The sequence below is a fragment of the Anomaloglossus baeobatrachus genome, chromosome 8 (genome assembly GCF_048569485.1).
Source record: "Anomaloglossus baeobatrachus isolate aAnoBae1 chromosome 8, aAnoBae1.hap1, whole genome shotgun sequence".
NCBI classification, from domain to species: Eukaryota; Metazoa; Chordata; class Amphibia; order Anura; family Aromobatidae; genus Anomaloglossus; species Anomaloglossus baeobatrachus.
In genome coordinates, this window is record NC_134360.1 from 193,001,200 (window position 1) to 193,016,645 (window position 15,446).

At 47.7% G+C, this 15,446-nt stretch overlaps 1 protein-coding gene across 1 annotated transcript in view; it reads right to left on the reverse strand.

Moving 5' to 3' along the window:
- Positions 1 to 15,446, reverse strand: part of GLMN (glomulin, FKBP associated protein) — an 82,601-nt gene that overhangs the window by 12,290 nt on the left and 54,865 nt on the right. Inside the window, exons 13-17 of the mRNA XM_075322325.1 lie at positions 10,055 to 10,096; positions 9,893 to 9,966; positions 2,827 to 2,911; positions 1,685 to 1,791; positions 302 to 359 (exon numbers count right to left, since the gene is read on the reverse strand). Coding sequence (XP_075178440.1) covers positions 302 to 359; positions 1,685 to 1,791; positions 2,827 to 2,911; positions 9,893 to 9,966; positions 10,055 to 10,096 — 366 coding nt within the window. The remainder of the gene's footprint in view (positions 1 to 301; positions 360 to 1,684; positions 1,792 to 2,826; positions 2,912 to 9,892; positions 9,967 to 10,054; positions 10,097 to 15,446) is intronic.

Genomic DNA, 15,446 nt, shown 5'->3' on the forward strand with positions numbered 1-15,446 from the left:
CTCTTTGACAGGAGAACAAACACTTCATGGAGACTGGACTCTAATAAAGAAGGATCTCCAAGGAACATGAAGGAAAAAGTAGAGCATGTCATAGTCTGCGGTGATCTGTCTTCATTAGGACCTCTGCGTGCACCGATGCTCCAGTGAGCTCCGAGTATGCATATAGGCATGTACACGTGTACAGCCACAAAAACTTTTACAAGGCAGAGCTATTTGAGCTTTTATTTTTTTTTTTAAGTTTGTTTTTGCCTTTTTAGAGATTTATTAAATCAAAACAGCTCTTTATATACAAGACACTTACTTCATTGTCAACATCTTTGATTACCAAGTACCTAAAAAGGTTCAGTGAAGCCATTATTCTGCAGAGAAAACAATTGAGAGTTAGTTTTCCATTAATGTTGACACATTTAAACAACCTACACATAAAGGCTGCTTTGTGCTCAATTTTTTATCATTTGTTTACATTGTAAATAGCCTTTATTAAAAACAGAGCTGCTGTGAAATCTGTGCAGTTCCTTCACATAGCTGGCTGTCTTGTTGCTCCTGACAGACCTATCAGCACACTCTGCCCCATCTTCCCCATCTGCTGCCATCTCTCAGGCCGGTGGTTCAGGCAGCTTTTCATACATAGTCAGGAAATTATATGTCATTATCGTTTAGAGTAAAAGGACATCTAATTTCTCCTCCAATACACCTCTAAATAAGGACGTTATGACTACTGGGATGAAGATGTTGGGGTCATGCAGCAGTAACATCTCTCATAGGATAGTCTCCTAACTGTTTATAGCCGGGAAGGTGAAAGGTAGCACTGGTGGAGGAACTAAAGCAGAGTCATTTTGGCCTTCATGGTGAGAGATGCATGTTATCAGGATTCTAAGGGGCACTTTGCACACTGCGACATCGCAGGTGCGATGTCGGTGGGGTCAAATTGAAAATGACGCACTTCCGGCATCGCAGGCGATATCGTAGTGTGTAAAGGCTGGATGATACGATTAACGAGCGCAAAAGCGTCGTAATCGTATCATCGGTACAGCGTCGGCGTAATCCATAATTACGCTGACGCAATGGTCCGATGTTGTTCCTCGCTCCTGCGGCAGCACACATCGCTGTGTGTGAAGTCGCAGGAGCGAGGAACGTCTCCTACCGGCCTCACTGCGGCTACCGTAGGATATGCGGAAGGAAGGAGATGGGCAGGATGTTTACATCCTGCCCATCTCCGCCCCTCCGCTCTGATTGGCCGCCTGCCGTGTTACGTCGCAGTGACGCCGCACGACCCGCCCCCTTAACAAGGAGGCGGGTCGCCGGCCACAGGGACGTCGCACGGCAGGTGAGTGTGTGTGTGAAGCTGACGTAGCGATAATTTTCGCTACGCCAGCTATCACCACATATCGCTGCTGCGACGGGGGCGGGCACTATCGCACTCGGCATCGCAGCATCGGCCTGCGATGTCGTAGTGTGCAAAGCCCGCCTAAGGCTTCTTTCCTGGTCATCTGCTATTAAGTGCAAGATTTAAGTTTTCCCTCTATATAGTCTATGGCCAACTATCCCAGTAGATGTGTATTTGACTAAGAGAGTCACAAGTAGTGGCTTTAAAAATAATGTAAAATATTTGGCTCTTAGGATGTTGATAGGCGCATGCACCTGAAACATATATTTCATGAACGCATCACTGTACATCTCTCACCTATCAGACGTCTGAAGAAGATCAGTTTCCGCTCCTTCTGGAAGTGAAAGTGCCAGGTGCAGAAGTGGCGTCAGTCGACTCCCTAGGAACAACCTGTTTTGTGGATTCTGATTTAATTTTTACAAAAACAAAGTTAAAAAAAAACAAAACAAAAAAAACCCCAAACAGTTAAAAAAAAAAAAAAAAAGTTAATTATTTCATTATAAAGAAAGATGGTTCTAATTTCCCTTCAGGAGATCAATAATCGTAAACTCATGTAATTAACCATCCAAGCATCTCTAAAGGTACCGTCACACTAAGCGACGCTCCAGCGATCCCACCAGCAACCTGACCTGGCAGGGATTGGGATCGCTGGAGCGTCGCTACACGGGATGCTGGTGAGCTGTCACACAGGCAGATCTCACCAGTGACCAGCCTCCAGCCAGCATCGACGCGTGGAAGCATGCTGCGCCTGGTAACTAAGGTAAATATTTGGTAACCAACCCGATATTTACCTTGGTTACCAGCGCACACCGCTTAGCGCTGGCTCCCTGCACTCCTAGCCAGTGTACACATCGGGTTAATTACCCGATGTGTAGTCTGGGTATGTGTGCAGGGAGCCGGCACTGGCAGCGTGAGAGCGGCGGACGCTGGTAACGAAGGTAAATATCGGGTAACCAAGGTAAGGGCTTCTTGGTTACCCGATATTTACATTGGTTACCAGCCTCCGCAGAAGCCGGCTCCCTGCTCACTGCACATTTAGTTGTTGCTCTGTCGCTGTCACACACAGCGATCTGTGCTTCACAGCGGGACAGCAACAACTAAAAAATGGTCCAGGACATTCAGCAACAACCAACGACCTCACAGCAGGGGCCAGGTTGTTGCTGGATGTCACACACAGCAACATCGCTAGCAACATCACTGCTACGTCACAAAAGTCGTGCCTCAGCAGCGATGTTGCTTAGTGAGACGTGGCCTTAAGATATCTTGGTTCGCAAGACATTTCTAGTAAAGGAAATCACATGGATATCATTGGTGCGCCATACGAAAAACTGAACTCCTTTTTTTAATATCTGCCTACAGTGCTGCATGTACGATACATTTTATTTCTGAATATTAATATCACCACTATGAATGAAGCAGTGCAGTATAATTAATCTCACCTTTAGAGCAGAGTCTATCTGATTCTTAATGTTTTGTATGACATAGCCCTCCACTCCTGCGTGACTGCTCATCTTCAAGAGACGTCTGGACAGAAAGCAGATGGTTATAAGATGTATTGTCAGTATACATTACTACAAGCTGCAGCATCATTAGCAGCTTCATTCCTCCATTGCCTGGCAATTTTTTTTATCCTAGCTTTTTTCCCTTTCCCTCATTACTTTAAAAATAAATATGCGTCAACTAATATTTAAATAGTTAGATATATATCTATCTATATATACATACACATATACACATATATATATATATATATACACATATATTATATATATATATATATATATATATATATATATATATATATATATATCTATATATATATATATCTATATCTATCTATCTATCTATCTCTATATCTATCTCTATCTCTATATCTATATCTATATATATATCTATATATATATATCTATATATATAATTGCCTTATTCTGTCTGTCTGTCTGTCTGTCTGTCTGTCTGTCTGTCTGTCTGTCTGTCTGTCTGTCTGTCTGTCTGTCTGTCTGTCTGTCTGTCTGTCTGTCTGTCTGTCTATCTGTCTGTCTATCTGTCTGTCTGTCTGTCTATCTGTCTGTCTGTCTGTCTATCTGTCTGTCTATCTGTCTGTCTATCTGTCTGTCTATCTGTCTGTCTATCTGTCTGTCTGTCTGTCTATCTGTCTGTCTGTCATGCTCCGAAATTGTGTCCTTACGGTGACACAAAGCTGATTGGCCGCTGGGCTCGCCATGGCCCCGCCCCCCCCCCACGGATTGGCCTCTCGCCCCGGCTCTCTGCAGGCCCCGCCCCCTCACGCAATGCACGCTCGCTCTGGCCCAACTGACACGGAGCCCCGATTCCCAGGTGAGTACACACACACACACATCAGATCACACTCACTCTCACACTCAATCTCACACACACCTCACACATCACAACATGCTGGGATATCGCTTGCTTCTACACCGGCTCCGTCAGGATCCCAGCAGCGCCAGACATAACCTTGCGATGCTGGGATCTTCACGGAGGCCGTGAAAGCTGGTAACCATTATACACATCGGGTAACTAAGGTCCCTTAGTTACCCGATGTGTATCATAGTTACCAGTGTACACCGGCTCACACTCACTCTCATACACACCTCACACACACACATCACATCGCATCCACACATCAAGGTCCTGCAGCGGCGGAAAATACAGACACATAACAGCACACACATAACAGCACACACATACACACACACAAATCAGATCACACTCACTCACACACACACATCACATCGCATCCACATACTCACAACATCCTGGGATATCGCTTGCTTCTCGGCGGCGATACTGTGCTGTTGTGATCTTCCAGGACCTGCCGGAGGATCACATGGCCAGAAGCATGTGATATCCCCGGATGTTGTGAGTATAAGTGCGTATGTGCGATATCGTCAGTGTCTGTGTGTGTGAGTGTATGCGATCGGGTGTGTGTGAGTGGATGCGATCGGGTGTGTGTGAGTGGATGCGATCGGGTGTGTGTGAGTGGATGCGATCGGGTGTGTGAGTGTCGGCAGAGGAGCACGGCGTGCTGGAGGAGGCTGGGAGCAGAGAGGCTGATCATGGGGAAGGCTGGGAGGAGAGAGGCTGATGCTGGGGGAGGCTGGGAAGGGGAGGCTGGGACGAGGGAGGCTGATGCTGATGCTTGGGGAGGCTGATGCTGGGGGAGGCTGGAAGGAGAGAGGCTAATGCTGGTGGAGGCTGATGCTTGGGGAGGCTGATGCTGGGGGAGGCTGGGAGGGGAAGGCTGATGCTGAGGGAGGCTGGGAGGAAGGAGGCTGGGAGGAGAGAGGCTGATCCTGGGGAAGGCTGGGAACGGGAGGCTGATGCTGAGGGAGGCTGGAAGGAGAGAGGCTGATGCTGGGGGAGGCTGGAAGGAGAGAGGCTGATGCTGGTGGAGGCTGATGCTTGGGGAGGCTGATGCTGGGGGAGACTGGGAGCGGAAGGCTGATGCTGAGGGAGGCTGGGAGGAAGGAGGCTGGGAGGAGAGAGGCTGATCCTGGGAAGGCTGGGAAGGGGAGGCTGATGCTGGGGGAGGCTGGAAGGAGAGAGGCTGATGCTGGCGGAGGCTGATGCTGGGGAGGCTGGGAGAGGGAGGCTGATGCTGAGGGAGGCTGGGAGAGGTAGGCTGAGAGAAGAGAGGCTGATGCACACACACACACACACACACACACACACACACACACACACACACACACGCGCGCGCGCACTGCACAACACACCACACACACACTGGGAACCACAAACAACTGCCCTACACAGACACCCACACACACAGACAAAGCTGCACACACACAACACCCAACACACAAACACCGCGGCACACACAAATATACGCACATACCGCACAACACACACATTGCACAAAACATACCTCCCCCCAAAACACACCACACACACACAAACCGCGCAACACACACGCAACGCTACAGACACACAGCGCTCCACAAACAACGCAACACACGCAACACACATACAACACCGCTCTCACCCCCCGTCACACCCAGACAACACCCAGAACATGTACAGCGCCTACACAAACACTTGGTAACTACAGACAACAACATCTCTCTCTATATATATATATATATATAACAAAAATCATACATGAACTACACAATACGTAAATTCTAGAATACCCGATGCGTAGAATCGGGCCACCTTCTAGTATATATATATATATATACACACACATATACACATTATATATATATATATATATATATATATATATATATATATATATATATATATATATATATATATATATATATATATATATATATATATATATATATATATACACACACATATACACATTATATATATATATATATATATATATATATATATCTATATATATATATATCTATCTATATATATATATATATATATAATCTATCTATATATATATCTATATATATCTATCTATATATATATCTATATATATCTATCTATCTATCTATCTATCTATCTATATATATATACACACACACACATATACATATATATTATAATATAATATAATTATAAATATAATATAATTATAAATATAATATATATATGCATTGCAATACTGTGGCATTACAATATATAGTATGATGACTCTTCTATGACGCCTGGTCTAAAGGCGGCGTCACATGCGACGATATATCGTGCGATCGCACCCACCCCCGTCGTTTGTGCGTCACGGGCAGTTTGTTGCCCGTAGCGCACAATGTCGTTAACCCCGGTCACACTTACTTACCTCCCTAATGACGTCTCTGTGGGCGGCGAACACACTCTTCCTGAAGGTGGTTGGACGTTCGGCGTCACAGCGACGTCACACAGCGGCTGGCCAATAGAAGCGGAGGGGCGGAGATGAGCGGCCGTAACATCCCGCCCACCTCCTTCCTTCCGCATTGCCGGCGGGACTCCGGTAAGCTGTTCGTCGTTCCCGGGGTTTCACACGTAGCGATGTGTGCTGCCTCAGGAACGACGAACAACCGGCGCGCAGAAGGAGGAACGACATGAAAATGAATGACGTGCCAACGAGCAACGATAAGGCGAGTATTTTTGCTCATTAACATTCGTTCGGTGGTGTCACGTGCTACGACATCTCTAACGACGCAGGATGTGCGTCACAAATTCCGTGACCCCGACGACATATCGTTAGATATATCGTAGCGTGTGACGGGGCCCCAAGATGACGGCAATCAAAGCCTTCCGCATGCACCCATTTATCTTCACAATTGTTTTGGGAAAAGGGTAGCGTGTGGAGACTATGCACAAACACACCTACAAGAAGGCTATTTAAGTGTCACTGGCAGTGATAGACAACAGCATTTAAATAGTAGGGATTGGAGCTAAGCTCTGATTGCTGTTAGGAGCAGATGCCGGCTGTCTTACACAGCCAGCATCTGCCTGGTATGAAGTGGGCTTAGCTCTCAGACTTACTCCATATAATTGGGGTGACAAAAATGTACATCTCCGATTGTTCAAAGGGTTGTTTCCTTTCAAATATAATTCGTCCCTTGCTGCATTTTGTTAAAAATAACAAAACAACAAAAAACAACCCACACTGTATACACCGGCGAGCCTCCGCCACTACTCCAGGTGTCTGGCATTGGTTGCAATACTAAAGTGACATGGAGAGTGCGGCAGCCAATCAGTGAGCTTAGCAGCTCTTAGCAGGTGAGCGGGGCTCTCCAGTGTAGATTGACGCCCAGCTCTGAGCTGACAGATTGTCATTGGCTGACGCACTGTTGACATGCAGAGGGGGCAGTGGTGGAGGATCACTAGTGGACCAGGGGAGGGAAAGTACAGCATGGTTTGTTTTCCTAACACAAAATGCAGCAAGGGACAAGTTATATTTGAAAGGGACTACTGTAATTGCACAGAACACTGTCTCGGCAGACAGAAAACACAATATCACAATAATTGCCCTAGCCCTGGACCCAGTCTTCAAGAAAATAAGTCCTATTAAAACTGAGTGGGCAAGCACCAGTAGCTCACACAGAAACCCAACCCCCCCCCCCCCCCAAAAAAACCCCACAGTTTATACTAGCCAAATGGTGGACTAAGAGGACTCTGTTATAGGTACTATCCACGAGATTGCTCCCCCATCAGCAGTACGGTAATTGATGGCTGTCTGCCAAACATGCAGATTTGGTAATGGCCACCCCATTTAGGTATAATAATAAAAAAAAAAAAAAAATAGAATGAACTATAGATTCCAACAAGGTATATACCAAAATATAGCATTGATAGCGTTGATTATCTAGCAAAAATGTAACAAGCAACAATGACGCATTTTAAACCAAAAAAGGAAATCGAGATCCATTATTAAATTGCCTTAAACCTACCAAAACGCACCAAAAACATCTTAACCATATATTGAGTTTGCATAAATGCCAATAAGAAACATGTAAAAAAAAAATCATGATTATAGGAAATTATTCATTTTTATTGACCTGATCAAAGTATTACGGAAAATTTATTTGAGATTCACATAAAAGCCAGAACACACAATGATAAAAAACCAACCCCTAAAACATACACAGAAAAACTGCTGCAATGTGGTAATAACAATAGAAGCCAGAGAAAAGTGGTCATCACACAAATAGATTGTAAAGAGATGTTATGCCAGTATAGTATAGGTATATATTAACCCCCGATCTCTGTTCAAATTTCAGTACAAAAGTAGTATAAACAAACCTAATTATATCAGTAGCCAAAAATAAAATATGTTATTCCAGGGTTTCTAAAAAGTATACACATATAAACCCCAAATCTCAATTAAAGTGCCAGTGCAATATAAATTGATGATATGTTATAGTATACAGAGGGTTTTGATAATATCAATAGCCTTAGTAGTGAACCACGCCACTCAGTTCCCTCTATGAGGGAGCTAGAACATAGGTCAGCTCATAGTTAAGGCTAGTTTCACACTTGCGCTATTTTGACGCAAACGGAATCCGTCACTAATGTAGTACAGTTCATTTATTTACAGTGGAAGCGCGACATCATGTGGACACAAGCGGGTACTCCATGACACACACACACGCGCCATAGTAACGCGCTTCCAATGTAAATAAATGAACTGTACTACATTAGTGACGGATTCCGTTTGTGTCAAAATAGCGCAAGTGTGAAACTAGCCTAACACTGTGAAGAGGCTAAATAACAACATTAGCACTGCGACCGGATAGATAACCAGACTATACTGACCACAAATAAAAAACCACACCGCTCAGCACCTCGATGCGTGTTTCGCACTCGCTTAGTCATTGGCATTTATGCAAACTCAATATATGGTTAAAACAATGATGACACAATTTAACCACTGAGACCTACAAGAAAAAATTACCAAACAATAGGTTCACTTTTAATTTATTTAATCCCATCTCAGTTACATTGTTTATAGCCCCCTTTATCATAGGTAGTTTACTCATTGTTATCCCTTTTTTGACAACTCATCCAGTACATGCACTAATGCCTAGGCTGAAAGTCAGTGTGTGCCTTCCGGTGAACTCCAGGATGACATCACCCGTAAGATCTCTCCTGGCCGCTCTCCGACTCCTCCCCTCCCTGTCCCTCAACACAGCCTCCCATGCTGCTACAGATATGGTTGAGGAAACTGTCTAAAACAAAAAACAAAATGCAATTGCTGTTCATTGCCACCAATCATAAAGCAGCTTTCATTTTTAAAGTGCAGAATACAAAATGAAAGCTAGGCAGTGATTGGTTGTGAGGGACAGAGAAGACTTCTAAAGATGGACAGTTAGGTCTCGGTAGTGATATAGTGGGAAGACTGCATCACACAGAGCTGCTGACCCATGATTAATGCTGCGGAGCCCGATTATATCCTAAGTCACCTGCTGCTATTAGATAGGAGCAAGGACAATGATGAAGCTTCAGCATCATGGGAAATGTAGACTGCAATACTATCAGAGGGGGAAGAAGGTCGACACTTCACATCAACTAAAACCTCCACATTATATTTTAATAGAGTGAAAATAAGTTCTCATATCCCTGGGATAGACATAACTTGCTGACCGGTGGGGGCCTGAGAGCTGGGACCTGCACCGATCGGCAGAACGAGGCATTTTTAAGCCTGACTGGACACTTTTCCCAGTTACAGAATGGATTGTCAGGGTGGAGGCTGAAACCCAAATGCATTCATTCTTCATGGGGCTGCTGGAACACGCAAAGTGCCACAAAGAGAATGAATGGAGCGGTGGCCGAGGACAAGCATGGTGGCTCCACTCTAACGAGAATAAAGGTGCCCCATTCTGGCGATCGGTGCAGGTCTTAGCGGTTGGCCCCTGCCCATCAACAAGTCATCACGTGTCCTATAGATAGGGGATAGCTTGTTTTCGCCAGACAAAAACCCAAGCTGAACTATAGAAGAAAAAAAATTGCTACAGTTCTTCTTTAACTCAAGTTGGAGTCATGTCACAGGACAACACAGTGTACAGATTTCACGTGAACGCTGCTCTGTAATCTTACCTGAACAACTTGTACTTTCCACATACACAAAACTTGTCAATCACTAACTGTAACATCGCCAGACTCTTCTTTCTCTATAAAAAGAGCCGGAGATTCAGCGGAGGGATGGATAATGGGGCTGTAATCTTAGGCAGGGTCATCTCAGTAGCATCTGTGACTTACCAGATGTTCAATAGGACAAAGAGTCATCACCTTCACTAAATCCTGCACGGAGAGGAGGATAAAGAAATGATGAGCAACCTCTATTCACAGATGGACGATTAATCCCAAACACTGAAATCCCCTGCCGTATACACGGCTATATGTTATAGCATACAGGAGATATACATCACTTCAGTGGACGCCTTTCTGATCAGTAATAAAGCATACAACAGTGTATCCATGGAAAACATAGTATATGATCTATACGATAGAAAATGGTTTTTGCATTAACTTTCTGTAGACTTTCAGTGCAACAGTAGAACATTCAAGACTTCCTTGTTTCTAGGAACTAATAGTTTTTGATAGCCCTTGTCTGGTACCATGCAGTCAATGTGACCCCATGCAGATTGGTACCAGTATTGATTTTTGTTTTCATGTTTCCAAAGGTTAAATAGGTTGACCACTACGTTATCATTGACGGCCTATCCTTAGGATAGGTCATTGATGTCTGATTGGCCGGGGACAGACACCTGAAACCTCCGACGATCAGCTGTTAAGGTGCCGGCAGCAGGTAATGGTCAGTTCTGGAGCTGCCCTGTCTGATAGCAGCAGCCGTATAAGCTCTGCCTGCTCCCGCTGGCACCCAGAACTGCTGATCGGCCGTGGTACGGGGAATAAGACCCTGCCCAATCAGAGTTTTATGACCTATCCTATGGATAGCCCAATGATAAAGTAGTGACCAACCTCCTTAAAAGAAGGGAATTTTGTTTACTTACCGTAAATTCCTTTTCTTCTAGCTCCTATTGGGAGACCCAGACAATTGGGTGTATAGCTTCTGCCTCCGGAGGCCACACAAAGTATTACACTGAAAAGTGTAACCCCTCCCCTCTGCCTATACACCCTCCCGTGCATCACGGGCTCCTCAGTTTTGGTGCAAAAGCAGGAAGGAGGAAACTTATAAATTGGTCTGGGGTAAATTCAATCCGAAGGATGTTCGGAGAACTGAAACCATAACCAAAAGAACAATTCAACATGAACAACATGTGTACACAAAAGAACAACCAGCCCAAAGGGAACAGGGGCGGGTGCTGGGTCTCCCAATAGGAGCTAGAAGAAAAGGAATTTACGGTAAGTAAACAAAATTCCCTTCTTCTTTGTCGCTCCATTGGGAGACCCAGACAATTGGGACGTCCAAAAGCAGTCCCTGGGTGGGTAAAATAATACCTCAATAAAAGAGAGCCGAAAACGACCCCTTCCTACAGGTGGGCAACCGCCGCCTGAAGGACTCGCCTACCTAGACTGGCATCTGCCGAAGCATAGGTATGCACTTGATAGTGTTTTGTGAAGGTGTGCAGACTAGACCAGGTAACTGCCTGACACACCTGCTGAGCCGTAGCCCGGTGTCGCAATGCCCAGGACGCACCCACGGCTCTGGTAGAATGGGCTTTCAGGCCCGAAGGAAGAGGAAGCCCCGAAGAACGGTAGGCTTCAAGAATCGGTTCCTTGATCCACCGAGCCAAAGTTGACTTGGAAGCCTGCGAACCCTTACGTTGGCCAGCGATCAGGACAAAGAGCGCATCTGAACGGCGCAGGGGCGCCGTGCGAGACACGTAGAGCCAGAGTGCTCTCACTAGATCTAATGAATGCAAATCCTTTTCACACTGGTGAACTGGATGAGGGCAAAATGACGGTAAGGAGATATCCTGATTGAGATGAAAAGGAGATACCACCTTAGGGAGAAACTCCGGGACAGGACGCAGAACCACCTTATCCTGGTGAAAAACCAGGAAAGGGGATTTGCATGACAGCGCTGCAAGCTCCGACACTCTTCGGAGTGAGGTAATTGCCACAAGAAATGCCACCTTCTGCGAAAGACGTGATAAAGAGACATCCCTCAGCGGCTCGAAAGGTGGTTTTTGAAGAGCCATTAACACCCTGTTAAGGTCCCAGGGTTCCAGCGGACGCTTGTAGGGTGGAACTATGTGGCAAACTCCCTGCAGGAACGTGCGGACCTGCGGAAGCCTTGCCAGGCGCTTTTGAAAAAATACTGAGAGCGCCGATACTTGTCCCTTGAGAGAGCCGAGTGACAAACCCTTGTCCATTCCGGATTGAAGGAATGAAAGAAAAATAGGTAAGGCAAAAGGCCAGGGAGTAAAACCCTTATCAGAGCACCAGGACAAGAAGATCCGCCACGACCTGTAATAGATCTTGGCGGACGTTGGTTTCCTGGCCTGTCTCAGTGGCAATGACATCCTGAGATAAACCCGACGACGCTAGGAGCCAGGACTCAATGGCCACACAGTCAGGTTGAGGGCCGCAGAATTCAGATGGAAAAACGGCCCTTGTGACAGCAGGTCTGTGCGGTCTGGAAGCGCCCACGGCTGACCCACCGTGAGATGCCACAGATCCGGGTACCACGACCGCCTCGGCCAATCTGGAGCGACGAGAATGGCGCGACGACAGTCGGATCTGATCTTGCGTAACACTCTGGGCAACATCGCCAGAGGAGGAAACACATAAGGGAGTCGAAACTGCGACCAATCCTGAACTAACGCGTCCGCCGCCAGAGCTCTGTGATCCTGAGACCGTGCCATGAATGCCGGGACTTTGTTGTTGTGCCGTGACGCCATGAGATCGACGTCCGGCGTTCCCCAGCGGCGACAGATCTCTCGAAACACGTCTGGGTGAAGAGACCATTCCCCCGCATCCATGCCCTGACGACTGAGAAAATCTGCTTCCCAGTTTTCTACGCCCGGGATGTGAACTGCGGAGATGGTGGAGGCTGTGGCTTCCGCCCACAGCAGAATCCGCCGGACTTCCTGGAAGGCTTGACGGCTGCGCGTGCCGCCCTGGTGGTTGATGTACGCGACCGCCGTGGCGTTGTCCGACTGTATGCGGATCTGCCTGCCCTCCAGCCACCGATGGAACGCCTTTAGGGCTAGATACACTGCCCTTATCTCCAGAACATTTATCTGAAGGGAAGACTATCGGAGTCCAGGTTCCCTGAGCCCTGTGGTGGAGAAAAACCGCTCCCCACCCTGACAGGCTCACGTCCGTCGTGACCACAGCCCAGGATGGGGGCAGGAAGGATTTTCCCTGCGATAGAGAAGTGGGAAGAAGCCACCACTGAAGAGAGGTTTTGGCTGCAAGGGAAAGAGAGACGTTCCTGTCGAGGGACGTCGACCTCCTGTCCCATTTGCGGAGAATGTCCCATTGGAGTGGGCGCAGATGGAACTGCGCGAAGGGCACTGCCTCCATTGCTGCCACCATCTTCCCCAGGAAGTGCATGAGGCGCCTCAAGGGGTGTGACTGACCCCGAAGAAGAGATTGCACCCCTGTCTGCAGCGAAAGCTGTTTGTCCAGCGGTAGCTTGACTATCGCTGAGTGAGTATGAAACTCCATCCCGAGGTAAGTCAGTGATTGGGTCGGTGTCAACTTGGACTTTGGGAAGTTGATAAGCCACCCGAACTGCTGGAGAGTCGCCAGAGCGACGGTTAGGCTGTGTTGACACGCCACCCGGGAGGGTGCCCTGACTAGGAGATCGTCTAAGTAAGGGATCACCGAGTGTCCCTGAGAGTGTAGGACCGCCACAACGGAAGCCATGACCTTGGTGAAGACCCGTGGGGCTGTCGCCAGGCCGAAAGGCAGTGCCACGAACTGAAGGTGTTCGTCCCCGATGGCGAAACGCAGGAAGCGTTGATGTTCGGGTGCGATCGGCACATGGAGATAAGCATCCTTGATGTCGATTGATGCTAGGAAGTCTCCTTGTGACATCGAAGCGATGACCGAGCGGAGAGATTCCATCCGAAACCTTCTGGTGCTCACATGCCTGTTGAGCAGTTTGAGGTCCAGAACGGGACGGAATGATCCGTCCTTCTTTGGCACCACGAACAAGTTGGAGTAGAAGCCGTGACCATGTTCCTGAGGGGGAACGGGAATCACCACTCCTTCTGTCTTCAGAACGCCCACCGCCTGAAAAAGTGCGCCGGCCCGAGATGGGGGCGGAGATGTTCTGAAGAAACGAGTCGGAGGACGAGAGCTGAACTCTATCCTGTAACCGTGAGACAGAATGTCTCTCACCCATCGGTCTTGGACATGTGGCCACCAGGCGTCGCAAAAGCGGGAGAGCCTGCCACCGACCGAAGATGCTGTTCGGGGAGGCCGAAAGTCATGAGGAGGCCGCCTTGGAGGCAGTGCCTCCGGCGGTTTTTTTGGGGGCGTGACTTAGACCGCCACGCATAGGAGTTCCTCTGGCCTTTCTCTGGCCTGTTGGACGAGGAGGATTGGGACTTGGCTGAGGGCCGAAAGGACCGAAACCTCGGTTGTATTTTCCGTTGCTGAGGTCTCTTCGGTTTGGACTGGGGTAAGGACGAGTCCTTTCCCTTGGATTCCTTAATAATTTCATCCAATCGTTCGCCAAACAATCGTTCGCCAGAAAACGGCAAACCGGTTAAGAACTTCTTGGAAGCAGAGTCTGCCTTCCATTCGCGTAGCCACATGGCCCTGCGGACTGCCAAAGAATTAGCGGATGCTACCACTGTACGGCTAGCAGAGTCCAGGACGGCGTTCATGGCGTAGGACGAAAAAGCCGACGCCTGAGAAGTCAAAGACGCAACTTGCGGAGCAAATTTATGTGTGACCGCATTAATCTCAGACAGACAAGCTGAGATAGCTTGGAGTGCCCACACGGCTGCAAAGGCCGGGGCAAAAGACGCGCCTGTGGCTTCATAGATGGATTTCACCAGGAGCTCTATCTGCCTGTCAGTGGCATCCTTGAGCGATGAGCCATCTGCAACTGATACTACAGATCTAGCCGCCAGTCTAGAGACTGGAGGATCCACCTTGGGACATTGAGCCCAACCCTTAACCACGTCAGAGGGGAAGGGGTAACGTGTGTCATTAAGGCGCTTAGTAAAGCGCTTGTCCGGAAATGCTCTGTGCTTCTGGACAGCATCTCTGAAGTTAGAGTGATCGAAAAACGCACTCCGTGTACGTTTGGGAAACCTAAACTGGTGTTTCTCCTGCTGCGAAGCCGACTCCTCTATAGGTGGAGGTGGGGGAGAAAGATCTAGCACCTGGTTGATGGACGATATAAGATCATTTACTAAGGCGTCCCCCTCAGGTGTATCAAGATTGAGGGCAACATCAGGGTCAGAGCCCTGAGCTGCGACATCCGCCTCGTCCTCCAGAGAGTCCTCAAGCTGAGACCCCGAGCAGCGTGAGGAAGTCGGGGAAGATTCCCAGCGAGCCCGCTTAGCCGGTCTGGGACTGTGGTCCGTGCAGGAGTCCTCCACGTGAGACCTAGGGGCCACCCCAGGAGCACGCTGCGGCGCAGACCGAGAGGGGCCTGGAGGCGATGATCCAACAGTGCCCGGGGCCTGTGTAAGGACCGGTCTGGACTGCAAGGCTTCTA